Source organism: Panicum hallii, chromosome 5, assembly GCF_002211085.1.
Source record: "Panicum hallii strain FIL2 chromosome 5, PHallii_v3.1, whole genome shotgun sequence".
NCBI lineage: Eukaryota > Viridiplantae > Streptophyta > Magnoliopsida > Poales > Poaceae > Panicum > Panicum hallii.
Window position 1 is genome coordinate 3938443 of NC_038046.1, and position 27928 is coordinate 3966370.

General features: G+C 48.0%; 3 protein-coding genes and 1 long non-coding RNA gene across 14 annotated transcripts; 1 reads left to right on the forward strand and 3 right to left on the reverse strand.

The window, feature by feature from the left end:
• The first annotated feature begins 246 nt into the window (after positions 1-246).
• On the forward strand, positions 247-3850 carry LOC112893767 (serine/threonine-protein kinase rio2-like). Its single transcript, XM_025961242.1, has 13 exons — positions 247-611; positions 726-772; positions 1239-1309; positions 1407-1520; positions 1607-1782; positions 1866-1954; positions 2049-2166; positions 2438-2511; positions 2585-2632; positions 2718-2883; positions 2985-3080; positions 3179-3250; positions 3324-3850. The coding sequence occupies exons 1-13, from the start codon at positions 528-530 to the stop codon at positions 3633-3635; spliced, it is 1467 nt and encodes a 488-aa protein (XP_025817027.1). The 5' UTR covers positions 247-527; the 3' UTR covers positions 3636-3850.
• A 266-nt stretch (positions 3851-4116) lies between these two features.
• Positions 4117-8176, reverse strand: LOC112894193 (MLO-like protein 1). Its single transcript, XM_025961823.1, has 14 exons — positions 8042-8176; positions 7896-7953; positions 7456-7688; positions 6719-6835; positions 6487-6541; positions 6241-6332; positions 5771-5845; positions 5610-5698; positions 5459-5508; positions 5273-5313; positions 4925-5134; positions 4778-4845; positions 4626-4686; positions 4117-4546 (listed from the first exon to the last, which is right to left on the reverse strand). Exons 1-14 carry the CDS (start codon positions 8174-8176, stop codon positions 4331-4333), a joined length of 1500 nt encoding a protein of 499 aa, XP_025817608.1. The 3' UTR covers positions 4117-4330.
• A 4864-nt stretch (positions 8177-13040) lies between these two features.
• LOC112895133 lies at positions 13041-18453 on the reverse strand. Of its 11 annotated transcripts, none has more exons than XR_003229151.1 (6): positions 18304-18453; positions 17986-18207; positions 17573-17884; positions 16876-16953; positions 14850-14886; positions 14730-14744 (listed from the first exon to the last, which is right to left on the reverse strand). It is a non-coding gene; the product is annotated as an uncharacterized LOC112895133 (long non-coding RNA). The 11 variants fall into 11 exon arrangements; XR_003229152.1 differs by lacking the exon at positions 14730-14744 and adding an exon at positions 14745-14759; XR_003229153.1 differs by lacking the exons at positions 14730-14744; positions 14850-14886; positions 16876-16953 and adding exons at positions 15383-15621; positions 15927-16100 and having other exon boundaries at positions 17573-17665; positions 17777-17884.
• A 6572-nt stretch (positions 18454-25025) lies between these two features.
• Positions 25026-27670, reverse strand: LOC112891847 (NAC domain-containing protein 35). Its single transcript, XM_025958832.1, has 3 exons — positions 27029-27670; positions 26610-26878; positions 25026-26033 (listed from the first exon to the last, which is right to left on the reverse strand). The coding sequence occupies exons 1-3, from the start codon at positions 27294-27296 to the stop codon at positions 25341-25343; spliced, it is 1230 nt and encodes a 409-aa protein (XP_025814617.1). The 5' UTR covers positions 27297-27670; the 3' UTR covers positions 25026-25340.
• Positions 27671-27928: the final 258 nt, after the last annotated feature.

Below are 27928 nucleotides of genomic sequence, written 5' to 3' on the forward strand. Positions count from 1 at the left end.
GTCCGCCCGTGGCTCGGTGGCTTGCCGACGCCGATGCAAGAGGCTGAGCGGTGGACGGATTAGATAAATAAAAACGAATGTTGATGGCACAATGCCGCATGGGCCGTCCGCAATGCGCGAGCCATCGGTCGGAATGCGGCTGGCCTCTGCAAAGCCCACCAAAGAGTAGTGTCTAGCCCATCGGCCCAAATATGGGAAAACTAGGTCGGCTAGGCACCCACGCACGCCGCTCGCTCCCGGCCGCCTCCGCCCTCCGCCCCTCAGGCCCCAACACGCCGTCCTCCCGACCGTGATATCCCGCGTCCCTCGCCGTCACCGCCGCCGCTCAGCTATACGCGGCAGCACCTCCAAGCTCGTGCGGCCATTCTAGTCCACGTGAGCGCCGCGCCGCCCGTGCCCCGGCTACGAATTCCGAGTACTGATTCAACTGCCGAGCCGACCAAGGCCAGAGTCTACTGGGCCCCCGGCGAGCAAGAGCTGCCCCCGTCGTCGCCGCATCGTCACTGCCCTGTAGCAGCAAGGACACCATGAAGCTCGACGTGAACGCCCTGCGCTACCTCACCAAGGACGACTTCCGCGTCCTCACCGCCGTTGAGATGGGCATGCGCAACGTAAGATACTCAAAGGCCCTGCATCCCAGTCTCTCATCCGGTTACATATTATGCCTGTGAGAGATTACCCGTTTCAGCACCTGACGTTGGGCTTTCGGTTTGGACTGATCACAGCACGAGATTGTCCCAGCAGAGCTCGTTGACAGGATCGCCGGACTGAAGTAAGCCGTTTTTGTTCCAAATCGCGCAATTTGTGGCTATGCTTGAGCATATGCTTGTGTTTGCTAGTCTTAGATGTTAACAAGTATGTTTCCTGCTATATTCCAAATGTTTATTTTGATATGTAATTGCAATTTTAGCATGTGAATCGGAGAGGTATTACTGCTGGTATTTGACCTTGCACAGTATACCAAGGAGTTTTAGTTCTTGAATGGCTTGCAACTTGCAGTTTGTGGTGCTCAGTTAGGTGGATAACATTCTTACCATAATGACATCCTATATGCTTATCTTTTCAGTAGTGTAAATGAAGTTATATGTTGCACTGGTAGTTTATCTTCAAAGCTGCTAGTGTTTACTCTTAATGTTGATTATTGATCCGCCATTTAACAAATGAAACTATTGGTTGCTGGGTGGAATATATTTGTATTTACCTCAGTGGAATATGTTCTTTATGTTTTGTAAATATAGGCATGGTGGCACATACAAAGTGCTCAGGAATCTTTTGAAGAACAAATTGGTGCACCATGATGCCACTAAATGTGAGTGTATGGGTTGTTCGTTCTGATTAAGGAACTTTTGGTTGGTAGCACTTTGGCACAATTTGTTTTGTTGTTTTATTGGTTCCGTTCCATACAGATGATGGATATCGGCTCACCTATCTTGGATATGACTTCCTTGCCATCAAGACTTTGGTTAGTCGAGGAGTTTTTGCTTCAGTTGGCCGACAAATTGGTGTTGGAAAGGAGTCAGGTTTGTTGTGTTCTTAGTGTTAATTCTCTGTTTTGGTAATGTACAGGGGCATAAGAAGTTAATTCTAAAATCTCTGTGGTATCCAGACATATTTGAGGTTGCCACAGAGGATGGTACAGTGCTTGCCATGAAGCTTCATAGGTTGGGCAGGACATCTTTTAGGGCTGTGAAATCTAAGCGTGACTATCTAAGGCATCGAAGGAGCTTTAATTGGCTGTACCTCTCACGACTTGCAGCTTTGAAGGAATTTGCCTTTATGAAGGTTAATTCTATTAACTCAATCTGAGCTATGTGCTCTTTTGATTTACCTTTTTGTCTGGTTATCCTTGACTCCTTATACGGCAGGCTTTAGGAGACCATGGTTTCCCTGTTCCAACTGCTGTAGATTGCAATCGGCATTGTGTGATCATGTCACTTGTGCAGGGATATCCTCTGTAAGCATATATTTACCATCCATGGATTCTTATATTAGTCTAAGAGTATGTTCTGTCATGCAGAGCCTGATACAGGTTGCTTTATGTTATGTAGGGTTCAAGTGAAAGAGTTACAAAATCCAGATGATGTTTTTGACACAATTCTTGGTCTTATTGTCCGTTTGGCAGAGCATGGGCTGATACATTGTGACTTTAATGAGTTCAATATCATGGTATTTTTTTTCCTTTTCATTTCACGGTTTCTGTCGACTTAGAAGTTTTAAATCCTTGACCATTCATAGAACTAAAACATGCATGGATAAGATATTATGGCATAAGAGTTTTTCGAAAAGAAAAGTTGCAAATGCATGAGCCAGAACCATCCTTTTGAATAATTGTTAGATGCTGCTTGCCAGCACTTAGCTTTGTAATATAGTATACAGTGATACTACATATTGTATTTTTATATGTATAATTATTTTCGTCAGTTCCAATTTCATGCAGATTGATGATGATGAAAAAATTACAGTTATTGACTTCCCACAGATGGTATCTGTTTCTCATTGTAATGCGCAAATGTATGTATCTTACTCAGATAACTAATGTGATCGTGTTTGGTATATTTTTTTTAAATGAGTTTTGCATTTGCAGGTTTTTTGACCGAGACATTGAGTGTATCTACAAGTTCTTCAACAAGAGGTTTGTAATATATGCAAGAAAGCTTCAATGTGTCCTAATTTGGTAGTGAATCTTTTTTTATTGAGATTTCTTTTCTTCCTGTTAGGTTCAATCTTACATCAGAGAAAAATGAAGAACAAGCTGGATCTGAAAGTGATGGTGAAGGGAATAGCAGGCCATCCTTTTTGTCTGTGAAAAAGTCTGCTGGTTCCTTGGACAAGGAACTAGCTGCCAGTGGATTTACCAGGAAGGAGCAAGTGGAGATGGAGAAGGTAGGCCAGATGTTTCGGCAAATTTGTTGTTCATGCATATATGCATAGATTGTGTTCCAGCTTAGTTTTCTGATACTTCTTTTTTGCAAACTTGCTTACAGTGCATTGAGGAAGATGCTGAAGGACATGATTCCAGCTCAGACGATGATGATGAGATTGGTGATGCTGTGCCTATTGATTCCTTGAAGATAGACCAGGTATAGCTGAGATAATTTGAATATGCGTAAACTGTGCCCGTAGTCCAGTCCAGATAGAAGTAACTGTTATTGAAGTGTCGTTTGGTGGTGTTTCTCAGGACCACTGTGATGAGCCTGATTGTAATCTTGCCTCAAGGGATTCAGATGGAGCTGGAACTTTTTCTGAAGAGGTTAGTCATCTATCCGTAAGAATGAATAAACAAATTTTTGATGGCGTTTTTCTTACATTTCTTCACTGTGCAGCATGGTACAAGTTGTAGCGGTGAGGACAGATTGGAAAGTCCTCCCTCAGGTAGCAATGGGGATGCTAAGGAACCACTTGAATCAGAGGGCAAGATGCTTTCCCAGGAAGATGGGGATAATGATAGCTCGTCGAATGATGATGACGACGATGAGGAAGACGCGGAACTCACAAAAAAATTAAACAGGCAAAGGAAAAAGGCAATTGCAGCTGCCCATGGGCGGAGAAGGCCTGTGTCCTCCAGGAATGCCTACAAGGACAAGGGGAAGGGCACCATGAACTCCAAAATCCAAAGGCAGGCGTGCAAGTGGTGATGGTTGCACACCTAGGGCGCTCATACTGCTAATCTGCTATGCTAAGAGATTAGATCAAGCACCCCCCTCTTGGGTTATAGGATCAGCTCTGGCATTTCTTTCTTTTACCTGCCATACCTTCTGTACACGGTTCTGACTAGATCAAGTGATGCTTTCTCTTACTGAATATCGAGAATACATGTTTGGCAGCTGCCTAATCAGTACAGTCCGTCTTCGCTGTGTTAGTATTTCCTTTTCTTGAGGAACAAAACCCAGCAGCGTCTGTTCCTTTTTCCGGGTTATTAGTTTTTTTTTCAGAATTGCAGATCCCCGCTGTGAACGGGAGACGTCGCCTAGACGCTCTCGTGATGGGAGACGTTCTCGCGGCAGTTGCGACAGGCGGGCTGGACCGCTGGTGGCGTGTGGCTTGGTTTCTGGCTGTGTGTGTTCGCCGGCGACGCTGAGCCAATCCCAACTGCCTCCATCAGCACAACACTCACACTACACAAAGCTCCTCACTCCATAACATGCCGCGAGTCACAAATCCAAAGCATACAAACACCATACCAGAGCACCTGTTCTGGCAATCAGACACTAGTTATCTGACAAACACTGACGGCTCGCGTAAGCCGCGCGCACGAGGACACTTGCATCTTCTGACGGTCTCCCAAGCCTTCGCTACTACAGCTTCGAGAGTTTCTGGACGCTGGATGGCACTAGACTTCACTGCCATGGCCGCCGGTGCTGCCTCCTTCGAGAGCGGCGGCCCGCTTCATCAGCTCGAGCCTCGCCGACGGGTGTGCGGACCCGGCCGCGCCGCCGCTGCCGTTGTTGTTCCTGAGCGCTTTCCTCTTCTTGGCCTTCTGCGCCCAGCCCACGAGGCTCTGCTGCACGTGCTCGTCGAAGATCTCCTTCTTGAAGAAGGTCCCCATCTTTGCAAACAAGACCATGTTTCGATTGGTGTTTTTGGTGTCAAGACATTGTGAGAAGTATTGGCACACAGCCACGCACCTGGGTGACAATTGCATACAGAGGCAAGGTGCTGTAGCTGCAGAGGAGTTGGATGATGGCCCTGCAAAGGTAACATGTCATGAGCCTGAAACATGTTGATGGCTCTTGGACTGTCTGAAATGGGATGGGTAGCTAGAAGGTATGTGAATTACCCGACGACGAGCCTCGGCACGATGAATGGGACATGGTCCATGATGCAGGAGTTGAAACCGTAGGTGGTCTTGCAAAGAGAGAAAAGAATCAGCTGTGAGCTTTTAACCTTAGTTCTTTTGTCCATTGCGGAGTTGGGTTGCGCTTACAAGAATCCAGAAGAAGAAGGCGATCTCAAACGCATTCTGGAAAAGGATGAAGTGGATCAGGTACAGGACAATTTTTGGCCGTCCAAACCAGAAGTGTTCATCGGATGGATTGACGACCAAGTCCCCCTCGATTGCTGAGTGCTTCTCGGCTACCTCAATTGCTAGCTGAGTTATGACATGCTCTAGCTTGGTGCCAACGGCCAGCAGAAGCTGCAAGAAGCAGATAGCAGATATGCCCAATAAGTTCGGAGTCTCAAATCAAGGGCCAAATTCAAGCTTGATCTGAAATTTGACCAAATTAAGTTTGCAGTTTCGAAGAAACGTATTTAGTTATAAAGAAATACTTACAATAAGGGGAATGAAAGAGATCCAAAAGTATGTATGCCAACCTGTGGATTTATGATCATTAACATCACAGACGCTGAATAATACTAGTTTACAGTGAATACATGCAAAACCACAGTAAACAAGCAGTGGAAAAGCTGTGCTGTAAAGAAGTGAAGACTTAGATTCTTTCTGTGAGATGGAACTCACCATTGACATTCAGCAACATGAATACCACAACGAATATCCACAAGTACCAGCTAGGTGAGCAAAGAAAAGGCAAGATAGTTAAGTTCATCAGCTGTGCTCAACAACTGCTAGTACATGAACTGAAAATGTATGAATTTTCTGACTGGAGTACCTAATCCCAACCACCTTCTTAAAATCAGCCTCCAAAGCTCGTAACATATATCTGTGGAAATCGAATTTTGGGTTTGCCCGGCAATGTGTCTGCAAAGAAAATTGCCACCTGTTATAATCGACAAGGGACAAAAGTTATGCTTGTTGTTGTGTTATCCTTACCATGATGAAGCCAAGTCGCATTGTAGTGTAATCTGATTTAGTAACTGATCCATAAAACTGCTTAACAAAAGAATGCTGAAAGTAAAAGCTTAATGAGTTGGTCAAATTAGATACTTGATAGTTAGCGCTATGTAAAATTCATTAATAGTGCAGCAGTAAAAAATTACTTGTATGTAGCATTAAACATTCATATGTATTTTGGTTTGGGAATATTACTAGAAAACATTATTAGGAAGTTATTCACTATAGTCCACTGATAAGTGGAGTGGAACCGTGCAAGAGGGACTACAAGAAACAACATCATTGTAGATTGCACAAGTCTCTCAGAAAACAGCAGGCTAGTCTGTCTAGCCCAAAGTTAACCAGATCATATGAAGAAAGGGATAGTGTTAGCTTAAGAAATACTCAGCTGCGGTTCGTACAGAAGATACATTTGTTTGACTGAAAGCAACATGAGATCCATTTCTTACCAGCCAGCTCAATATTGCCGAATCTCTGCCAATACCCTTGAAATGTTCCCTGATAAATTCGCATTGATGCACATAGGTCACCTTCCTTTGCCCTGCAGTTCCATAGGATTGTACCGAAAGGAAGCCTTAATTTTTTTCATTAACCTTAGCATTAACTTGTTTACAAAAGGACAGTTGCTACTTGCTGCCAGAACACCAAGCATATCATTTGACAAACAGTTTCTATAGCAAACAAGATACTACTACCATTTTCTGTAGAATCCTTCTGAAATTCATCCTCCCAGTGTTTCCATTGACGAATCTGAGTAACAAGATGGATTTAAAATCATTTGAAACCAAGGTTAATACACACACGGGTTAAAAGAAATTCATCCTCCCAGTGTTTCGATTGACGAATCTGAGTAACAAGATGGATTTAAAATCATTTGAAACCAAGGTTAATACACACACGGATTAAAAAAAATTCATCAATACTTACCCTCGCGCTTCCTAAAAGCATAGTCAAAACACAGAAAATCACATGTGCAATGGCCAGAATGAATATGAAGATATGCAACTGATGTAGCGCTTCAACTGACAGCAAAGGAACTTCTCCCTGTTGACAAAGATTGTGGAGTTAGAACTAAAAACTCGAGTCCCTTGGAACCTTAGCTTTATTGCTCCACAGTGTCACATATTCTCATCTTTTGAAAGAAAAGTCTCAGGCACATAAGAATTGTATAGTAAAGAAATATCAAGATCACCGACTATCTCCATCCCCTATACTGAGCAAGGCAGAACGACTAATCCCAGAATGGAATACAAGAATGCTGCTATCAGTAGATAATACATGACAAAGTTTGCTATTTCTTAATGAAGAATCTGTAAGAATATACTACTTAATCTAATTTTCTGTACTTTGAGGCTCCCTATGATTTTCATTGGATAATAGCCAATACAACTGCACCTGAGGGAACCCACTACGAGTCCCTCTTGTCTTACACACTAAAACAGCAATTGGGAAATAAAGAAAGACCACTCATGTGCAATAGTAAGTTACCGACCAGCAGCATGCTACATCAAGCACGAGTCATATGGATAAAGATACTAGCAAATGAATGATGCAAGCTAGCAATTGAGGATGGCTTTTTGATGATTGGAAGCTTAGACTGCTATAACAAGCACTGGATTCAAATAACATGAAGCAACAAGTGCTGTTCTAACTCATCCATGCACCTTTTTTTGGCAATGCTGGACCGTTGGCCCACCCTCGTCAAGCAGACGCCGACGGTTGAGGCCTAAAATTCCAGCAGCAAGACCATGCGCCACCGAGGGGCTCAGCTCGGCCTGTTCCTTGTCGTTATGGCATGGGAGCATGTACATGGTCCACTCTGGAGGAATGCAGGTCCTCTGGATCATCCCTTGGGACACCGTCAGGAGCAGGGAGATGAACCCCAGAAGCATCAGTTCTGCAAAATCGCATCGGGTATAATGAGGGTAAGCTATTGAACTCTACTGTAGCATCACAGTCACAGCTTGATCTGGATTCAGAAATGAGCAGAGGAATCAAGTTTTGTACTGAAGATGAACAAAGCTCCCTGTTTTCTGACAGAAGCACAGACCTCAACTTCGCATTTTGTGTGTGTGTGTCTGTGAGTAGAATAACAGATCGATACCTTCTTTGACCTTGAGTAGAGCCTCGAAGAGCGCCTTCTGATTCTTCCCCTTAAACGTCTGCTCCCACAGTGGACACCAAGGTGCAGCATTAATTCAGGAGGGAGACGAGCGACGCGTTTAACGAACAAAAACACCAATCGGTTACCTTGCCGAGGTAATGCAGGCACCTCTCGGCGGCAAGGGAGATGACGACGATGAGGGAGCAGACCCCCGCCACGATCCACGTCGGTGTGAACTCCAGCGCCGTCGACTCCGCCGATTCCCCGCCGCCATCCGCCATCCCCCCCTCTCTCCCGCCTCCCTCCGGCACCGCAACCTGGGCTCAGCGTTCTGCCCTTGCAGTTGCAGATGCTCAGCGCGGCGCCGGGCGGTAGTGGAGTGGTTCGCCTGCAACGCGGCAGCGAGCGAGGTTTGGTTTGGCTTTGCTGCTCTGCTCTGCTCTGCTCGGAGCGCGGCGCGTTGGCTTGTCGCTAGCAGTTAGCACAACGTACGACGGTTCCAAATAACGCGCATTGCTTTACACAATGGCACTTAATTAGGCCGGGCTGGCGCGCGGAATCGCTCATGGCGGCAGGCAGAGCACGGCCACCGGCAGCGCGGCGCCGCGCGTGTCAGCGACGCATGGAACGGAGCCCCCGCCCAACTGCTCGCTGCCAGTAGCCAACTGCCAGGGCCAACACGGGTCCCATTCATCGTGAAAGATCACCACAGCGGCTCCTGTTGCTACGGTGGTGCCGGCCGGCCTTTGCATTTGCCATTCATTATCGTGCGCGTCCCGTCCCGTTGCTGTGTTTCCATGGCCGCCTCGCAGTCTCAAAGAGGGGACAAGACGGGGGCGTCGGTGAGGTGAAGTGAAGGGCGGCCTGGCCTAGGGCCTGCCTCGCTGAGAGAAAGCTGACACTGGATGGACGGTCAGAAACTTCATTTCTCTTCGTGCCGTGAGAGCCGTGAGAGAGAAAAGAAAAACCAATCAACTCCATGAATAGTTCGAGCACTGCTGAACGGAAAAGGGGAGGAAATTCGCGCGATTAATCGATGGATTGGGATGCAGGTGACAGCAGTTGCTACTGGTCCTGGAAAAAGGCATCGTAGGACAGGGTACAGTGCCCATTCATCTCGCCGACTCTGGTCTGGTGGCACGACGAATCGACCGAGGGGATCAAAATGCTATGATAGTATCTCCTGGACGATCAGAGCAGGCAGCACGGCCATCTCAACTGGCGCGCTCCATCACTCAGCCCTCAGCTGGGATCGTCCGTCAACTGTTCAGGTCTGAATCCAACGAGTGATGGTTTCAGAAAATGGAACCTGCAAAAGTGATTCCACACGTTTTAATCTCAACTCTGTCGGGCCATGCCGACGCTGGATCGTGCCCTCGTGCTCTTCGATTTCGATCACACCCGTGCAAAGCTGCCAAATGTCCAATTGCCATACAAAGTTCAGGATCTTGGATCTTGTATCTCGGCTTAGGCTTGTTAAAATGAAATCGAAGCAGCAGTCCTTGAGCCATGAGGCATCGCTCGTGAACGTGGATGAGGACAGCAGGCCGCGAACCATCGCTCTCCGGGGGACGAACCTCCGCCGGCCATGGCCCGACCGCAGCGGAAAGCACGAGCACCCGCTGCGCAGCGGGATCCAGGCGCCTGCCGCTCTCGTCAAGGGAGACGCTTCAGATTGCGGATGATGGGACGCATGCACGCCACGCTTCGTTTCCATGTATGTCGCGGCGGGGGTGCGCCGGAGATCCGCCGCGCCGCCGCGTCGAGGGCGCTAGGCCTCGCGGTTACGGGCAGTGGAGAAGGTAGGAAAGTCCCTGTTTTCAGTTTTCAATTCGTCCCCTTGTTTTATAATTTGCCCCTTGCAATTGTTCACTTAGCTTCCTAATTAGAATCACGATTAATAGTCGCGATCCGAATCAGGGGTAAATTGAAAATATTATTAATCGCGACTCGCGATACAATATTTTGCAATTTACCCTCTTATTTTGACATATTAGCCCTCCCCGCTCTCTCTGACGCGCGCACGCCTTCCTCCGCCGCCGCCCGTGCATTCACCGGCCATCCGACGCCGCCCGACCGCCGGGAACGCTCGTGCAGCAACTTTTGGACGGTTTCGCTCTCTTTCCCCGCTCCTCCTTGCCCCAGCCCCAGCCCCCGCCTGTCCTTCCACCGGCGCTTGGCGCACTCATTGGGCGGCGCTCGGTGCCGTCGACGAAGGAGGACACCCGCGACTCCGGATTGCTGCAACTCCGGGCCGTGTTTTGTTCTCTGGGCTATAGGACGTGAGCGGCTTCCGCTCCGCGCCAAACAGGCTCATCTGTGGTTTGAGTGCTTCACGGCCCGCATTGTTGCAAACTTCTCCTTTGTTTTCATTTTTTTAATTAAAAAAAAAAGCTCGCCGTGTTCTTCCGCTTGCCGTAATACCGTGTGATGTATCAAGCTGAAGAAGTGCTAGTCTTAAGAAAACAAACGACGAATAACCTGAGCATCACTGGTGGTGGGCGCGCGGCATACCAAGGCGGGAGCGCGTTCCTGGCTACCTGGGGGCCGCCGGTGGCGAGGACCCCGACCAATTCAACACGTACCGGTGGTCCACGGCGACAATGGCTGCAGGCAAAGCAACAGCATCGAGCAGAAGTCCAAACGTGCCATTGATTCTCGCTGGCCGCGTGCCATTGATGAGTAGTAGAGGGTGGGCCTGAAAAATTTCCCGAGAGACCAGGTGGCTCCCCGGCGGCAGATCAGCCGCGACTCCCGCGCCCTTCCAGCGCGTCCGCGACGGTCGCCATGCTGGGCCGCGAGTCCCGCCGTTCTCGGACGCAGCAGAGCGCCACCTTCACCACCGCGTGTCCACCCCCCCTGAACAAGTCCTGATCACTACCTCCAATTCGAGCCATTACCTAGGCTAGGTTCACCAACGGCAATTGCATCTACTACATTTGTGTGCTGTTTTAGCTTCCAAATCATGCTGATGAGCTTGCCCTCAGCAAGCAGCTCATGGATTCATGCCCATGTAGGTAATACGTGTAGTTTGACATCCGTTCAAGTAGCAGCTACTGGCTCAGTCTGACCAGCCTCAAGCCCTCAAGTCTGAACCCAGTTGCAAAGTACAACGCCGTTGCTGCGGTCGCGATCTCCGTCCTACCCGTCCGCTTCGATCCTGCGTTGCAAAGGAACACGGAGCAGTAGGAAGCCCATGCTAGCGGCGGCGACAAGGTACGAACCAGCGGCCCCACCAGAAGGATGCGGCGACGACGTTCCCCGCGTCCTCGGCCGACGAGCCCGCGGGCGTGCTCCACCATGCTTCAAAGATCAGAGGTGCGGTGGACCTGGGCCTGCGGCCTCCGCCATGGCGCTTGGCGCTGGTGGCATCCAGCTCCCGCGCGACCGCTCGGCCGCACCTGCCTGACAGACGACCGAGTCCTCTGCCCGCCCGATCTGGACCGCACGTGCTCGATCCAGCGGCCAAAAATACCGTCCACCCTCGGTCCCTGGTGCTCGTAACGACGCCGCTTCGGCTCCATGCCGTGGCTCGCCGGAGAGCCTCTGCGCCCCGGGAGTTGGTTGCCTCCCTCTCCCCGCCGCACTGAACACCTTGTGCAGTTGTGTGCCGCAAGAACTCTGTCTCCGCCGTACGCAGTGGCTCGCCGGAGCGCCGGCCCGTTCAGATCATGCTGCGTCGTCATGCCGTGGCGCGCGGCGCGCGTGGCGTCATGCCGACAATGAAACAGGCCTGAACGACGATGACCACGGCAGGCGCCCCATGAACGCCGCCTCGCTCTGTGCCTCGGCTCGCCGGAGCAACCCCCGCGTTCAGACTGTTAGACGCGTCCCCTCGCCTTCCTCCAACGACACGCAGCAGAACGGTAGCGCATCGATCCGTCTTCCATTTGGGGAATCCAAAAGGACTAGCAGGCATGCTGCGCAGTGCACAGCAGCAGCAGAAGGCGTCATGGCCTCATGGGCACGGACTTACGCAACTGACCAAGTATATACCAACGTTTCACTGCATGTTCAGGTAAAGGCGTCAAGGGAAAGCTATTGCTTCTGGTGACATTTCAGACCCTCTACGGTTTGCTGACATTTTTACTCCATGGTTGAAGCTTGAAACAATCGAGGAAAGATTACATGTTGCTAATCAATAATCATGTCACTGAACCATGTCAAAAAACCATGCCAATAAGCATGTAAAAATAACATCAGTCTTCATCCAGTAACATGATACGATGAACCAAATTAAACCATGATCGCGGAATCAGCTCAACAGATTATCCTAAGAGGCAAAGTACATGTATGATAAGTAATGTTCCTCCTCAAAGTGCTCCTCCACATAAACTCTGCGGCCTTCAATGTTCCTGCAGCCATGCACTTGCGGTTGTCCGAACAAAAGTAGCAGACTTCGAAAATCCAACAGAGAGAGGTTGTGTGCGAAGCAATGCACTCCAACAAAGCACATGGATCAACTCCTAATCAATCTATGATGATTAGTCACAAAATAAAACTTGAGAACTGCGTTGAGTTACAGAAATGTAAAGCCAAGCACCAATCAACAAAGCATGAATACTAGCAGTGCATTATTGCAGTAGGCCAGTAGTAGCAACAGCAAGCAAAATGGAATTGCTCCTCTGTTTTTCCTAGCTGGCAATAGCAAGAACACCAGGCACCTGGCAACAGCAAAAAAAAAAAAATCTAGCAGGCTCAAATGTCCTGTCTATATTTCACGGTTTGAACTATTCAATGAATTATAAGTACTTACAGTGGTTGCAATGTTAGTAAATTGGTGCTACACAAGAACGGACCAACAAAGTTGTCATGTAGAAATTTTTCAAAAGAAGGCACAGATGGTACTGGACACATCAGAACAGGTGGCAATTTGAATGTTTAGAGATGCAGCATGTTCAGGTTAAGTATACTGGAACCTTTCAGCCACTGTCACGTTTACACATTTCATTACCTAGTAATTGAACTTAGTGCAAACAGTGAATCAAGTTTGGAAAAAAGCGAACATGACAGGTATCTCAGTTGAAGATGCAGCCAATTTTACTGGTTTCAAGTTATAACACTTAACAAAATTCTCAAAGGCTGGAGATAGACCAATATCCATTTCTAACTGACAGAAGTAGCAGATGTACTGAAATTATGAGAATGATATAAAATACTTGACAGCCAACCATACAAAGATGAACTGAAATTTCAGTTCACCACGAGCAGAGCAGAGTTAACTGAACATGTATAGCAAACAGGATGTCAGGCACTACTACAGTACTACTAGAAAAACTAACAACACATTCTACAGTTCTGACCAAATCCTACTTTTCTCAGCATAACATGCCTTCTAAGAAGTATCAATCTCTCAGTTCTCACCGTCTCTCAACTTCCATCAGGCTCACGCACAGCTGCCAAATGTCCAACTGCGCGCAATGTTCAGGATCCTGAATCTCGTAGCCCCGGATTAGGCATGTCAAAATGAAACCGAAGCAGCATTTCCCTCGGCCATTAGGCATCGCATCCTGATCGTGGAGGATAACATCTGGGGATTGAATCCCCGCCGGCCAACGGACGACCGCCGGTCCGCCGCAACACAAGCAATAAGCAACTGATGCGGCGCAGGCTCCGGGCGCCTGCCGCTCTCGTCGACGGGGACGCTTCAGATTTGGGATGATACGGCGATACACGCCACACTTCTTTTCAGGAGCGCATCCGAATCCATGTATGTCGCGGAGGGGGTGCGCCGGAGATCTGCCGCGCCGCCGCGTCGAGAGCTCGTGCCCTCGCGGGAGGGGAGAAGATGGGAAGGTACCCTGATTTTAGGTTTTCATTTCGCCTCCTATTATTTTCACTTTGCCCCCTGGTACTTTTCACTTTACCCCTAATTTGGATCGCGATCTATAGTAGCGATTATTAATCGCGATCCGACATTTTACATTTTACCCCCTCCTTTTAACATATTAGCCCTCCCTTCGCTCTCTTGCGCGCGCACGACTTCCTCCGCCGCCGCCCGTGCTTTCACCGGCCATTCGACGCCGCTCGACCTCCGGGAACGCTCGTGCAGAAGCTGTTCGGAGCTAGGACGTTCCGTCGCCGTCGATCGGTTAACGAGGATTTGATTTCGTGCATTAGCCTTCCCTTCCTGCTCGTGGGCGGACGGTTTTGCTCTCTTTCCCTGCTCCTCCCCCCGCCCGTCCTTCCACCGGCGCTTGGCGCACTCGTTGGGCGGCGCCCGGTGCCCGGACGCACCGTCGCTGCCGCCGTCGTCAGTGAAGGAGGATGTCCGACTCAGGTGGCTGCTGCTCCGGGCGGTGTTTTGTGCTTTGGGCGAACGACGAATAACCTGGGCACCACTGGTGGTGGGCGCGTGGCAATAAGGCTCGAGCGCGTTCCTGGCTGCCTGGGGGCCGCCGGCGGCGAGGACCACGACCAATTCGACACGCACTGGTGGTCCACGGCGACACCGGCCGCAGGCAAAGCAATATTGACAAGCAGAAATCCAAACGTGCCATCAATTCTCACTGGCCGCGTGCCATTGATGAGTAGTAGTAGAGGGGGTCCGAAAATTTCCCGAGAGAGCAGGTGGCTACCCGGCGGGCGGCGCGCGGCAGATCAGCTGCGAGCCCGCGACGCGGCCTTCGGCATGCTGGTGGGCCGCGAGTCCCGCCGGTGCCGGACGCAGCAGAGCGCCACCTTCGTCGATGCGCGCCATGGCCGCGTCCACCGCTTCCATGAGGCCGCCGGCGTTTCCGGAAGCCTGACGAGTGACGCCAAGACGTCTGCGGCGGGCTCTTCCCGCGGGTGCCGGCGCTGGTCAGGTCCTGCGTTATGATGGGCAACCCGCCAACTCCACCCTGCTTCCTGCAGTACGACTGACTGCATAGTTTTGATTTTTTCTTCATTCCGTTGCTTGAAAACTATCTACAGACTTTCTGTATGCATATCAGCATATGGGTACGGCCTTACTCTCGTGACATAGCCGGCTAGTGGTCACATAGAAAACCTGCGAATTAAGATTTAATTACTACCGGGTTTATTATATGTCCATATTTGAATACTAATTAGAAGTATTAGATATAGATTAATGACAAAATAAATTCCATAACCCCTAATTTTTTTCAATACAAATCTATTAAGCCTAATTAGTTTATAATTAACCCATGTGATGCTACAGTAAACATATGCTAATTATGAATTAAGTAGATTTAATAGACTCATCTCACAAATAAGCACTAAGCTTATGCAGTTAGTTTTTAATTGGTATTGAAATATTCGATGCGACAGCGACTGGAATCCAAACAGGGAAAGATCCGGCTAATTTACGGCCGGCCGTAATATAACTTTATGTACGGCTGATCCACTTTTGAAAAGTATACTATGTTATTCTTTCCTGTTTCGGCAACCTCCGCCAAACCTCCTTTTCCCCGCATTTCAACCCCACGGGTCCCACAAAATCAGGTTATTTTTGCCGACGGCAACGAAGAAAAAAAGGCAACAGATAAGGTACATGACGCAGTCTTTTTATACGGCCATCATCTGCAAATTTATTTCTAGGTTCCAGCAACAAGATAGATCCACAGAAAAAAAACACATTCCCCCATAGGCAAAAACAGCAGACCTTGAATTACAAAAAATTGCTACATCATCAAAATTAAAATGCGTGTATAAGAATCTGGATAAATATGTTGTTGTAGAATCCACAGATGTAGAACCTGATTTGAATCTACTGCTGTAGAGCCTAATAGAATGAGAATAAAAAATGCTTGATTAGATTGATTGTGATGCTGAACAAATCAGAAAAAGTTGACATAGAGTCTGAACAAAAGCAACAATCTTCCTATTTAATAGTACATTATTGCCTGATGATTCACATTTAGTTGCTTTGGATGCATGTAAAAAATGCTATGGTGTTGATCCTGTCTAATCAGGTTTGTGACTTGTTGAATGGTTGTGCAGGGGGATACAGAAGATAAAAATGGATTTAAACGAACTTCCACTAGAATTTGATTATGATTTCCTAGATGTGTCATATGCAAATCCAACCTATTGCACTCAGGCAGTAGTTGGAGGGGGAGCAGTACATGATATTGAGCATGTTCCAAATCAAGAGCCAGCTGCAGTTTCCGATGATGTAGATTCTGTTGACAACAACTTAGCTGATGTTGGAAACAATCTAGCTGAATGCATCTAGGATGTGCAGGGAATTGCTGATAGCACCTAAGATGTAGCAAATGTGGAAGAAATTTGGTCAACACCTCCAGTGCCGTACATTGGCAAATATTTTGCACTAAGCAAGAAAGCGCGGAAGTTCTACAACACGTATGCAAATGGATTGGATTCTCAATTCGTACAGGAACTTCACGCCTCTCAGGTTTAACAAGAGAACAACATGAAAAGTTTGTTTGTTTGTAACAAAGAAGGGCATGGGAAGAAAGAAAAAGAAGGCAAGTTAGCTGCTGAATCTAATGACAATAAATTATGAGATTGGGGATTCTGAACCTGAATATGACTTGGGAGTAATGTAAATTAAATGTTCAATGAATTTACCTAATGAAATTTACCTAATGAGATGCATGAATTGCCTCTGCTAAAAAGAATTATTGCCTAACTAACAACAACAACAACAACAACAACAACAACAACTTAGCCTTTTTTCCCAAGCAAGTTGGGGTAGGCTAGAGATGAAATCCACAGAAAACAAGAATAAGAAACACAAAAAGGGTACAAGCCAAAGGAAGAGTTAGGGGTTAAACAAAAAGTAACAAAGGTCACGGTTCAGGTACGTTAATTGCTAATCTCCAAGCGCTCCTATCCATAGCTAATTCCTTAGCGATATTCCACTCCTTAAGGTCTCTCTTGACCGTCTCGTCCCAAGTTAGTCTAGGTCTACCTCTACCTCTCCTTACATTATCGCCCCGCTTTAAAACTCCAATTATTGCCTAACTAAGAACCATATAATTATACCGCAGGAAAAAAGGGAGAAAAAACATACTGCATTGGATGATGTCGCACGGACTTATTCTGCTTCTGTGCTCTTGGCATTATAATTGGCGTGTGTTTGGAAAAAAAACTGCACATTACCAAATGAAGAAGTTAGTGATGGGGGAGCCAATGGCTAAGTCATGTGCGTCAAGGAGGGGGCACCACACCAGAGGGGTTGTAGGATTTGCAGAGTGAGAAATGAACCACACAAACTCAACCCTCTCTTCCAACTCTAGTTCTATTAATAATTTTTTTCCACAGCGGAACAAGTATGTGCGCTTAAGCAATTATGTTCAGAAAAGTAAGCATGTTTTATTCAGGGTTGTTGTGCATGTGTGTGTGCGTGTGTATGTGGACATGTTCAGAAATAATTAGACATGTTTAGAATAAATTGCCTAAATAGAAAAGGCTAATAACTATACATGCTGAGATTAACTAGATATGTGTATGAACAATATCTAGAATAACTAGATATGTACTTACGAAAATGCGTATGATGAACAAACAAATGACAACATGAGTTATTTTGTTAAATCAGCAAAAGCTAATACACAATGAATCGAAGACACAACCTAAGTAAAAAAAAACACCAGTCTATTCGTTCAAGATGATATACAATCATCAGGCTATCGTCAGCTTAAAAAATATCTAGAAAATCACATAGCACATGCTGCTTTGAGCGGGAAAAAAGCATCGAGTGGACTCACCTTTGGTGTTTTTTCTGCTGGATGTGAGCTTTCCCCCTGTTAGCAAAACTTCGTTTCAACATTGAAAAACCCGACACCATGAATGGAAAATCCCTGTCAAAAAATCCAGTCACAGGCGCGAGGGGGGAGGCGCTGGAAGGATGGGGAATCGCTCCAGTCACAGGCGCGAGGGGGGAGGCGCTGGAAGGAGGGGGTATCGCTCACGTGATTGTGACCTAAGCTTCCGCCACACCAAATCACGGAGAGCCGCGAGCTGCTGATGACTTGAGCTTCCAATCATCCCGGATTCCAGATGCGCTCGCCGATGAGATCCTCCAAACAAAATGCAGAAAATCAAAAATCAAAATAGACTACCAGGAGGAGGGGGAGGGTGTGTGTGGAGGGGTTGAGGTCGTGGGGGCAAAATCGCTCACCTAATCGCTGCACCAGGATCACGGAGAAAACCCCAACCCCACGATCTGCCGATGGTTGCGAAATCACCCTGGGACTTCGATCACCTCCGCACACAAAAACACCCCAAATCAAATAAAAACTCTCATACGGGGCAAAGGAGATAGGAATTTGGGGATGAACGGGGCAAGAACTTATCTAATCTGATGTACGCTTCCTGTCGTCCTCAGTTTCAAATACCCTCGCTGATGAACAAAAAATAACAAAAAAAATTCAAAAATCAATCGGCTGCGGGAAGGGGAATGGATGCAGCAAACAGAGCGTAAGGAGTGAACGGTTACCTAGGACAGATTTGTGCTTTAACCCTCCGAAAGTACTCTTTCGGAGTTCGGATGTGCGCGATGGTGGGGGATTCGTGCAGATGCCCCCAGAATGGAGGAGAGAGAGAGGAACCCTAGAGAGAGGATGAGCAGAGGAAATGAACGGTTTGAATAAATTTCTCCCCCGCAGGCTGATATGTGGGACCGCCCGGTTAGCGGCACATGGTCGGGCCGGTCGCGTCTTCTCGTTGGATGCAGGACAGACGGTGGATGCACCAGCCGTGCAAGTGGAACAGAATACGGCTGGCTATAATAAAGTCATACCTCCCCAAGAACGGAACCATTGTAATCCTTTGAACTAATCAATTAAACTCTCTTTTACCTGGAAAAAAACTAAAAAAGAAAAAAATTAGGTTTATGTTCAACGGGGCAAAAAAGTTTTCAAATGCCAGAGATATCAACGAGCGTGCAAGAATACTTTTTGGAATAGAGATTTTGGTTAAAAAATTACCCTTCAACAGTATTTTCAATTGGATATCTAAATACAGACCTACTCTATTCCGGATTTCTCGTTAGGCAAAGATGAAGAGCAAGAATTGCTCTTTAGACTATGCACAAGATATAAAAAATGCTATTGGAAAGTAAAAAAAATATAGAACACGATTTTTACTCTATTTAGAGAGTAGATTTTAGAAAGGCTGATGGAGATACCCTAGCCCATTGCGGCACATTTTGGGGCTCTTTTTGGTTTTTGATGTGGGCTTTTTGAACGGAATCTTATGCAGCATGATGGGCCAACAATATAGGCTGTGCTACGGCCTAGGTTATAAAAGAAGCAGTATCATTTTGCTCTTGCAAATTGCATGCCTACAACCAAACATGTAGTTTACCCGATCATGCGAAGCAAAAACATCTGCAACACAGCATACTTAAAATGCAGAATCATGGCAATTTTCTTCACCAGCGCCAAGTCCGGCCACCGAGTAGTTTCTGCGCAAGGACAGCAGCAAGGCGAGGACAGGCCACTAGACATACTAGTATAGTAACTATGCTGCTGCAGCAGGAGGCTACAGCTCATGTGAAGATAGAAGCGCGTTCACGTAGATGAAAGGACGGAGGCGGTGGGTGCGGCGGCTGGACCTGTATCTGAGTCAGGGAAAGATTTCGGCAAAAAAAATTGAGAAAATTGATAATCATGTTTATCGGTAGTGATTGGTTTGTTAAAAATTCTCGATAATTTTAAAACCGTACCAACCCCTTCCCTTCTAATTCATATGTCTTCTCATTTCTATGTATTATAATGTCTTATATTCCATATTAGATTGTTTGGAGACAATCTAGACTATTTTGTGCGCAGTGTGAGAAAAAAATTCGATGAATTTTTGAGAAATCTGATAAATGTGTTTATTGGCAACCTTCGGTTTTTATGCCTTACCGGTAAAGTTAACCCTGATCTGAGTATCTGACCACTGAAGAACGAAATAAAGCTCATCATCGCCGCTGGGATTCAATGCTCTTTTTCTCGCACAGTGCATTGTGCCAATTGCCTTTACAAACGCTCTACGACGGCCCCCGCGCTCCTCCGATCCGCTGCCAGCTCGCCACCGCGCACCGCACCGTGCCCTGCTGGCCGCCGCCGCATTCGCGCGTGCCCACGGACACGGGCGCAGGCCCGACGCCTCCTGCTTATCCGCGCGCGCGGCGCGGTACGGTGGCGCGTCGATCGGGACGTTCCTCCTGACGTACCAACGCGCGCGCGTACGTACGTTCCGGCATGCGCCCCTGCGCCCGGCCCGACGCTAGCTTTCCTCCCTGCCCTGCAGGCTGCAGCGTCCCTGCAGGAGGATCCCTAAAACTGGCCATCACTACCAGATTATGCATGGCCTGGTCCCCGACTGACTACCCAAACAGAAAGCACCGGTACTCCTACTACTCCCAACTCCTACAAGCAGCTAGGTATCGATGATCGATCACCAGAAAGAAAGAAAGAAAAAGGCGTATGATGGCACCACCGATCGACCGAGGAGAGCTGCTAGCTACACGCGCTGACATGCATGCAGTTCCAAGCTTCAACGAGGTAATCATGCATGCAGCACGGGGACAGTAACCGCGCGCGTGCGCAAAGGCAAGACCTTTATTACCCCGGAAAAGCTCGCTTTCCCCATCCCTAAACCCGCGCGCCTAGTCCTAATCATCAGAGCCGCTGAATCCGATCCGCCGGACCGCGCGCCCCCTGTTGGCCTGCTGTTCGCTCTCTCGGCCGCACGCGTGGGCGTAGGATCATGGCCAGCGTGGGCCAAAAGCGGCGATCCAGGCGGGAGAGGGGGCCGGATCCGGCCATGACATCCATCTCGGTTGCCCGGAGGTTGTGGTGCTCGCCTCATCATGGCGCGCTCTGCATGCTGCGCCGCGGCGCGCCCATGGATGGGCGGGCGGATCCATGGGAGCCAACTCAGCTCGGCCTCGGCCGAAAAGGGGGATCTTTGCGCCTAAGCACGCGCGCTCGCGTGTGTAAAGCACGTACGGAGATGTTCCGACCATGTCATTTGCAATGCCATCATCCATTGCCATTGTGTTGTATGGTTGTTTATTAACGACACTCGTATGCCTTTTCGAACCAAAGCTGTTTAATACTAGTACAATATATACTAGTGCTAACCTTGGACATGATCAAACCATAATGAATACTTCTTGCATGGTCATACTATACCGTACCGTATGTATACGCTCCTCCCAAATTAAGCTGCCAATTGATACAAAATACAGAATGTAATCAAGACATCAAGTAGATGCAATCGTCATCTCAGTCAGTAACGCTGATGAACTGTTACTGCTTGCTACTCCCTCCGTCCAGAAAAAAAAATGCTACTCTCTTACTATTACTAATTGGAGGTTTCTTTTGAAGTCTTTACGTGAAGTCACCTAGGATCCTAGGTGGACACTCTGAAAAAATAGAGAAATTCTCATAAAAATTAGAAACATCCGGCCATCGATCCGACAACTTTAATCATAACAGTTGTTGGATCGGTTATCTTTCCTAATAAATTACCCACCTCTGATATTATGAAAATAGACTAAAGTAACCTCCAGAACATGCATCTAAATTACCCACCTCTGCCATTATAAAAAAAATCTAAAGTAACCCCCTAATCTTCGTGTAAATTACCCACCTAGGCCATTATAAAAGTAATGCAAATAATCTTCTAAATTTGCATATAAATTATCCAATTATATTATTACTAAAAGTTAAAATAACCCCTAAATCTAAGTCTAGATTATATAATTATTACAAAATATTAAAGTGCACCAATATAAAATTCTAATTACTATTTCTATCATTATTAATATATTATTTATATTATTGTTTATATAAAAATACTACCCACGATATGTATCATCATGTATTCATGTATGATGAAAGAGATAAGAATACAAATTTATAAACAAATGGTTCAATTAAATATATATCAAACACACATGGAGGTTTAATGTAAAATAAAATCTATTGTAACTAGATAATGATAAATATATATTTTAGGGTATGTGTTAGAATATTTAATAGATGAAAGAGGATGCGGGATAGATAATTATAATTATTAGCTATAAATCTTATTTTTATATTAATTCTAATTAGCTCGTGAGGGAACACGGGTTGATAGGCTAGTGTCAAACTAATCAGGGCTGGGGTTATGTACTTATGTTTCAGGAAGAGTGAATTTTCCCTCATGTACTTTTTTCATAAATATAAACAAGAAAGGGCGATAACTTACGGTGGATGAAATCTATGGCTTGAGAAATATCCTCGAGCGAAGGTGCAAACAGATAATCTCTTGTTGGAATTACCAGGTGCTCAATCTCATGGGCCTAAAAAAAGACATGTGTTCTAAATTACTCATGGTGTGGACTTGTTTTGCTCCCTGCATACAACAACTCAGTTGACAATGCTCTAAACTCTGAATACAAAATAGTATGAATATTTATGTTACAAAATAAGTATTAATAGATTAATCATGTAATATATTTTCATATCAAATCTATCTGGAGATATAAATATTAATAATTTTTTAATATAAATTTGGTAAAACTTTGAATTGTTTGACTCATCGGAAAGCGAGAGTTGCATTATTTTGGGGACGAGGGACGGAGGGAGTAGCTAACCCCCACACAAGAAGTGTGTGTGCCAGCATCTAGCGTCCGCATGCTCTCAAGGGCCCTGGCGATTTGATGTTTTCTGTGAAACATCAACGTATGTATGTACCTGACTGCTCCCCAAGCCCGCAGATTTATTTTTATGCTAATCACTGAATGATGTCATCCACCAACGTAAGACATCGAGTGCTTCCTTAATCTGTCCATCCCGCTTTTCAGAACCAATGCACATGGCATCTCTGTGGACAGAATATGGATATTGTGCTCGTGCTTGCCATCTAGACTTTGCTTCTGTGTTTATATATGTATATATATCAATCAGAACTGGATATGAGAAGAATACATTTCAGTTACCTTTTTTGTCCCCTCTGAATCAACAGAGATTAACTTTATTTTAGCCAATTCATTTGGATCAGTGGAGATCGGACAACACACTCACCTAGAACCAAAACCCATTCAGTTCACAGTATGAGAGTAAGTGGTCTGTGTGTTGTGTGCTTGTGGGTATTTGATGTTGCTGGGATCATAGTTGATTCAAAATCACACATTTAAGAAGTTCCACCATGAAACTAGAGATTTAATAACATGCCCTAGTTAAACAAAATAAAGATGAAAAAAAGTTGCATATCACGAAATCACAGATTTTAGTGTGCCAAAGTATTGAAAAACTACACACCAAATGTGCAATAATAATAATGTATCACAAAAGTAGATGTTAATTTCAATCATATAAAGTCTTTAATTTTCTGACACTTTGATGCATGCATTAAATATGCTGTTTTGAGATGCATTGCACGTTAAGGCTCCCTTTGGTTCCGATTCTTCTAACCGATTCGCGTCACCGAAGTTGAAATCCGAACCAAAAGGCTCCATCCATCGAAGTGATTCCTAGAAATCTACCGATTCCGGCAGTTCAATTTGGAATCGGGTGCCACCCCAGATTTCTACCGATTCCACCACCTATTTACCCGCCTGCCACTGGTAAAGTGCGGACCGATTCGTTTCTATTTCTTCCGCCTCCCTGTTTCTTCCCCACGAGGCCATCTACCCCACCGATGCTCCCCCACCCCACCCCACCCCCCCGGCCGCCGCGCCACCGCCCGCCCCAGACGCGCCGCTCGCCGCCCCCGCCACCCGCCGCCTCCCGGGCCGGCCCCGCCGCGCCGCCCCCACCCCCCGCCCCCCGTGCTGGTACGCGGAGGAATGAGAAAGGGATAAGGAATGGGAACGTGGAAGGAGAAAGAATGGGGAAAAAAGAAAGAAGAAAGGAAAAATAGAAAGAAAAAAGAGGAAGGAAATACAGAGAAAAAAATGAAAGAAAAAATTGTTCAATTATTTTTATAACATGGATATATATTTTGTATAAATTATTATATATGTCAAATATTAACAAACATGAATATTTCTTTTCCAAAACGGTCATCTACATGTCCATGCGATTAATTAGTATATAAACAGCCTTATAGGATCTCAGGGGCATAACAGACATTTCTTACAGAAATCCACAGCTGACAGTTGTTTCAGCCAAACAGCTTTCAGCTTTCCCACAGCTGTCAGCTCACAGCAGATTTCCCACAGCTGATTCCAGAAATCAGATTTTTAGGAATCCACAGCTGAACCAAACACACCCTAAATCTGTAGTTTTTTGATGATACAATAATTTCCCCAAATACGCATTTAATAATTTTCTGAAACTTCTTCTGCAGGTCCTTATAAAGGGAGAAAAAGAAATGCCGAAGAATCCCCTCCAAGATTAAATTCAGTAGTTCCATGCCTGGGTTGATCTGAAGCTACTGGCTGTGGATTCTCTATGAGACTAGGTCTCAGAATGTACATCACACAGCTGGCATGACAAGAACAAAATCAAAAGGTACCAAAACAGATAAACTATCTCAGCCCTACTAATAGACTGTATCATCACGTCCAATCACAAGAACGTCCTCTCCTCATCAGAGAGACCATCAGGCCGGGAGCACTCCAAACCGCCAAACTCGACCCGACCATGACACACGACAAGCAAGTTATCACAGCCAGCACGAGCAGCCAAAGGGGAATGCTCATCATTTTCCACAGTCGTAATTCGGTGGCCGGTCGCCCGCCGAGCCTGAGGCCGAGACGACGGCGACGACCCTCTGACAGCACGCTGGGCGAAAAGACAAACGTACGCTGCCATCACATGATTTTCCCCCAAAGCCTCACCGATCGATGGATCCTCGCGTCTCTCTGACACGGTCCAGCCTGCGTCTTCAGAGAGACGAGAGAGAGAGAGAGGCGCAGGCGCGCGCGCCCGACATCCACCTCCTGTAAGTCCTCTCCCAATCATTCCGAGGAGGCAATCTCTGCCACGGTCGTCTCTCCCAATCATGCAACCGTCCGGCATTATTTCATGTGCAGTGCAGTGCCCAAAGTCAGACAGTTAAAAAAGAGGCGCTTTTGACTAGACAAACATTCGCAAGTACGTGCGTGTACCACACTCCTGCATGCGAATTACCACGGCATCCTGATCAATCCTGATGGTTGGTTCAGTACTTGACAAGAGTAAAAAACTGAATGGAGAGAAGTAGAAATTGACTGCTATCACGTCGATGGTCAGATTAATTAAAGGAGGTTATTATATGCAACTCAGTAGGAATTCCAGCTTACCTATCCTGAATTCTTGATCATACTGCTAGTACAAGTTGGTGGTATGATCTATAGTCTGATTAAAAAGGGTATATAGTTGTCTACAGTGATTGTTTCCTCAGAATTTACCGTGAACAAATTAACCGGGGGAGAGAGAGAAAGAGAGACCGAGAGAAATACAGTAAGATCTACATGGCTGTACCATCATTAGGGCCGGTAGGAATGTGCGCCGCCATGCACCCGTGCGCGCGGTGCTTGGCGGAGTGCACGCCGCCGCTCAGTAGCCGTCACTTGAATCCGGCACTGCTGTAATCTCTAGCCGCCGCGTCGGGGATCGGATTCCAGTCCCAGATCTTGTCAGAGATGGCCGCCAGCGACATCGGCAGCGTCCCGAGCGCCACTGGCTGCGACGACGGCGTTGTTGGAAGGGGGAGGAAGCTGTGGCTGTGCCCGCCGCCGGCCTGGTGGTTGAAATACGCCGGCGGGCCGTGTCCGACTCCGACCAGCGTGCTGAGCTCGTCGATGGCGGCCGCGGCGGAGCCGCCCATGGAGGCCGCGTTCACCAGGCTGAGCAGCGAGTACGTGGAGGCGAACGCGTTCGCGTTCCGGGACTGCTCGTACGACGACGGCATTGCCGCGGTTCCCACTTGCTGCTGATCGGCGCCGGCCGACGCGGCGGAGCTCGTCGCGGACAGCTGGTAGCCGCCGCTGCACGGCTTTGTGGGCAGCTGCCGCTGCGCCGCCGCCTTGTTGTGTGCCGCGGCGTGGTCCCTGGTGGTCGGCGCCGACGTGCACTCGCCGTGGAGAAGGTGCACGATCTTGGAGGGAGTCGTGGGCGGCGTGGGCGTGGACGACGATGACGCCTGCTTAATGTCTTGCTGGGCCGCGGCGCGACGGGAGGGCGTCGAGCGCGCGGAGGGATGGCCGTGACCGTCGTCGATGCCAGTGCGCTTGTACACGCGACAGAGGGAGATCTCGGTCTGCAAATTAATCCATGGCCATTATAATCGACACGCATGAAGTGCGAGCATGGAGAACTAAAAAGTTGGAGGAACGAAGTGGCTTGCCAGGAACAAGATAGTCGGGCTAGAATCGGAAAGCCAGAAAGGAGATGCTACAAGATGATGACTCCCCCCAAAATTTCGTCCAGATTCCAGTGATTACACCTAGAATTGTGGAATCTAGGAGTCTAGGTTCACAAAACTCATGCATGATAGCATCTAGGAGGGTAATCAAATAGGTGCGTTTTCTAGGTATGTGAGCCCAAATTTGAACATCATGATTCATGGCAGGAAAACACCAAAGATGCAAACGAGAGAAGATGAACAAACCCTAATATGCAACTTCTAGCATACATCAGAGAAGGCGCATGGACCAAACAGAAAACCAAACTGAAAGCAAAATTGAGCAGACCAAAATCAAAACCTCTCAAGAGTGAAGAACTGACTCCAAGCAAACCTCCCCAAACCCTAGTCCCCGTCTCATGAATTTGGTTGCAAATTAGCCCGTTTCATGGGCCAATTGAAGGTCATGGTGCCCGTGATAGATGTGCGTACCTTTTGGTAGCGGTCGGTGTCGTCGGGCGGGAGGCGGTACTCGTTCATGATCCAGCTGCTGCGGACGCCCTTGGGCGCCTTGCCGGAGTAGAAGACGAGCGTCTTCTTGAGCCCGATGGGCCGTTGGTTCTCCGCCCTGATCATCCGGTCGGCGCCCGTGGCCTTCCAGTACCCCGACGTCGTCACCCGGTTCGGCCGGTCCCCGTTCCGGTACTTGCGGTCCCGCGGCACGTAGAAGAACCACTCCTTCTCCCCAATCGCGGACATTGCTGCATGCATCAGCCTCGATTAATTTGTTAATTTTCTTGAAGATTGGTTAATTCGCAGGAGCTAGAATATTGGAAGGAGGACGGGAGGAGAGGAGATCGAGAGCAAGCAATTGTTGTTGTAAGTGTTAGCAGATGGCGTCAGAGGCAGACCTGGGAGCTCCCACGGGTCGTAGCGGTAGAGATCGAGGAAGGTGATGAGCTCGACGTTGAAGCGCTTGCCCTCCACCTTCCGGCGGAGGTAGAACTCGATGAGCTCCTCCTCCGTGGGGTGGAACCGGAACCCCGGCATGACCAGGTCGTCCTCGTGCGCGTCGCCGCCGCCGTCCCCCGCCCTGCCTCCTCCTCCTCCTCCTGCCGCCACCGCCGCCGCCGCCGCGGCAGCCGCGGCGCCATGACCGTTCTCGTGCCTCCCGCTCATGGCCGGCAGGTCGTCTACTGCTGCTCTTTCCTCACCCTCGCCTGCCTCCCCCGCGTATCTATGCAGCCCGCTCCCTCCCTCCCTAGCTAGGGCAGGCGGCTGTAGCTGGCTAGGTAGCTGCTAGATATGTGCGTAGGTAGCTAGCACGAGCGAGCTCAGTGGCGGCTTCCTCTGGAAAAAAGGAGGCGTCGCTGCTCGCGCGGGTGCAAGTGGGGCGAGACGAGAGGAAAGGATAAGAGGTTAGTGTCCGGTACAATATATATCGACCAAAAGCCAAGCGATTATCGGCCGTGCCGCTCGACGGCTAGCCGGTGGCTTAACCGGCTGATCTCTCGGCCCCGGCCGGCCGGCCGGCCGGCCGGTGTCTCTAACCACTCGTCTAGTCTACACGCTAGGCGCGCCGGGGCACAGCTGCACAGCGCAGCGGGCGCACGCAGGGTGATGAGCGAGGCCTGACGCCACGCCCGGCCCAGGCCGGCCACCACATGTACAAGCGCGGAGGTGGAAATTATGAACCGCGGGGCGGAGGGGAGGGGCCCGCCGCGGCCGGAGCGGTGGAGGAGGGGACAGCGACGGCGGAGCGAGTTAAATAGGGGGAAAGGGACGGCTCAGGAAGCGGACAGCTATGGGCG

Coding starts and splice junctions, on each gene's coding strand:
- LOC112893767 (XM_025961242.1), top strand. CDS start 528: ATGAAGCTCGACGTGAACGCCCTGCGCTACCTCACCAAGGACGACTTC. Junction 1,783..1,865: donor AGGAATTTGCCTTTATGAAG/GTTAATTCTATT, acceptor CTTATACGGCAG/GCTTTAGGAGACCATGGTTT. Junction 2,633..2,717: donor TACAAGTTCTTCAACAAGAG/GTTTGTAATATA, acceptor TCTTCCTGTTAG/GTTCAATCTTACATCAGAGA.
- LOC112894193 (XM_025961823.1), bottom strand. CDS start 8,176: ATGGCGGATGGCGGCGGGGAATCGGCGGAGTCGACGGCGCTGGAGTTC. Junction 6,836..7,455: donor TCCAGCATTGCCAAAAAAAG/GTGCATGGATGA, acceptor CTTTGTCAACAG/GGAGAAGTTCCTTTGCTGTC. Junction 5,314..5,458: donor CATGTTGCTGAATGTCAATG/GTGAGTTCCATC, acceptor ATAAATCCACAG/GTTGGCATACATACTTTTGG.
- LOC112891847 (XM_025958832.1), bottom strand. CDS start 27,296: ATGAGCGGGAGGCACGAGAACGGTCATGGCGCCGCGGCTGCCGCGGCG. Junction 26,879..27,028: donor CGACCCGTGGGAGCTCCCAG/GTCTGCCTCTGA, acceptor TGATGCATGCAG/CAATGTCCGCGATTGGGGAG. Junction 26,034..26,609: donor ACACCGACCGCTACCAAAAG/GTACGCACATCT, acceptor ATTAATTTGCAG/ACCGAGATCTCCCTCTGTCG.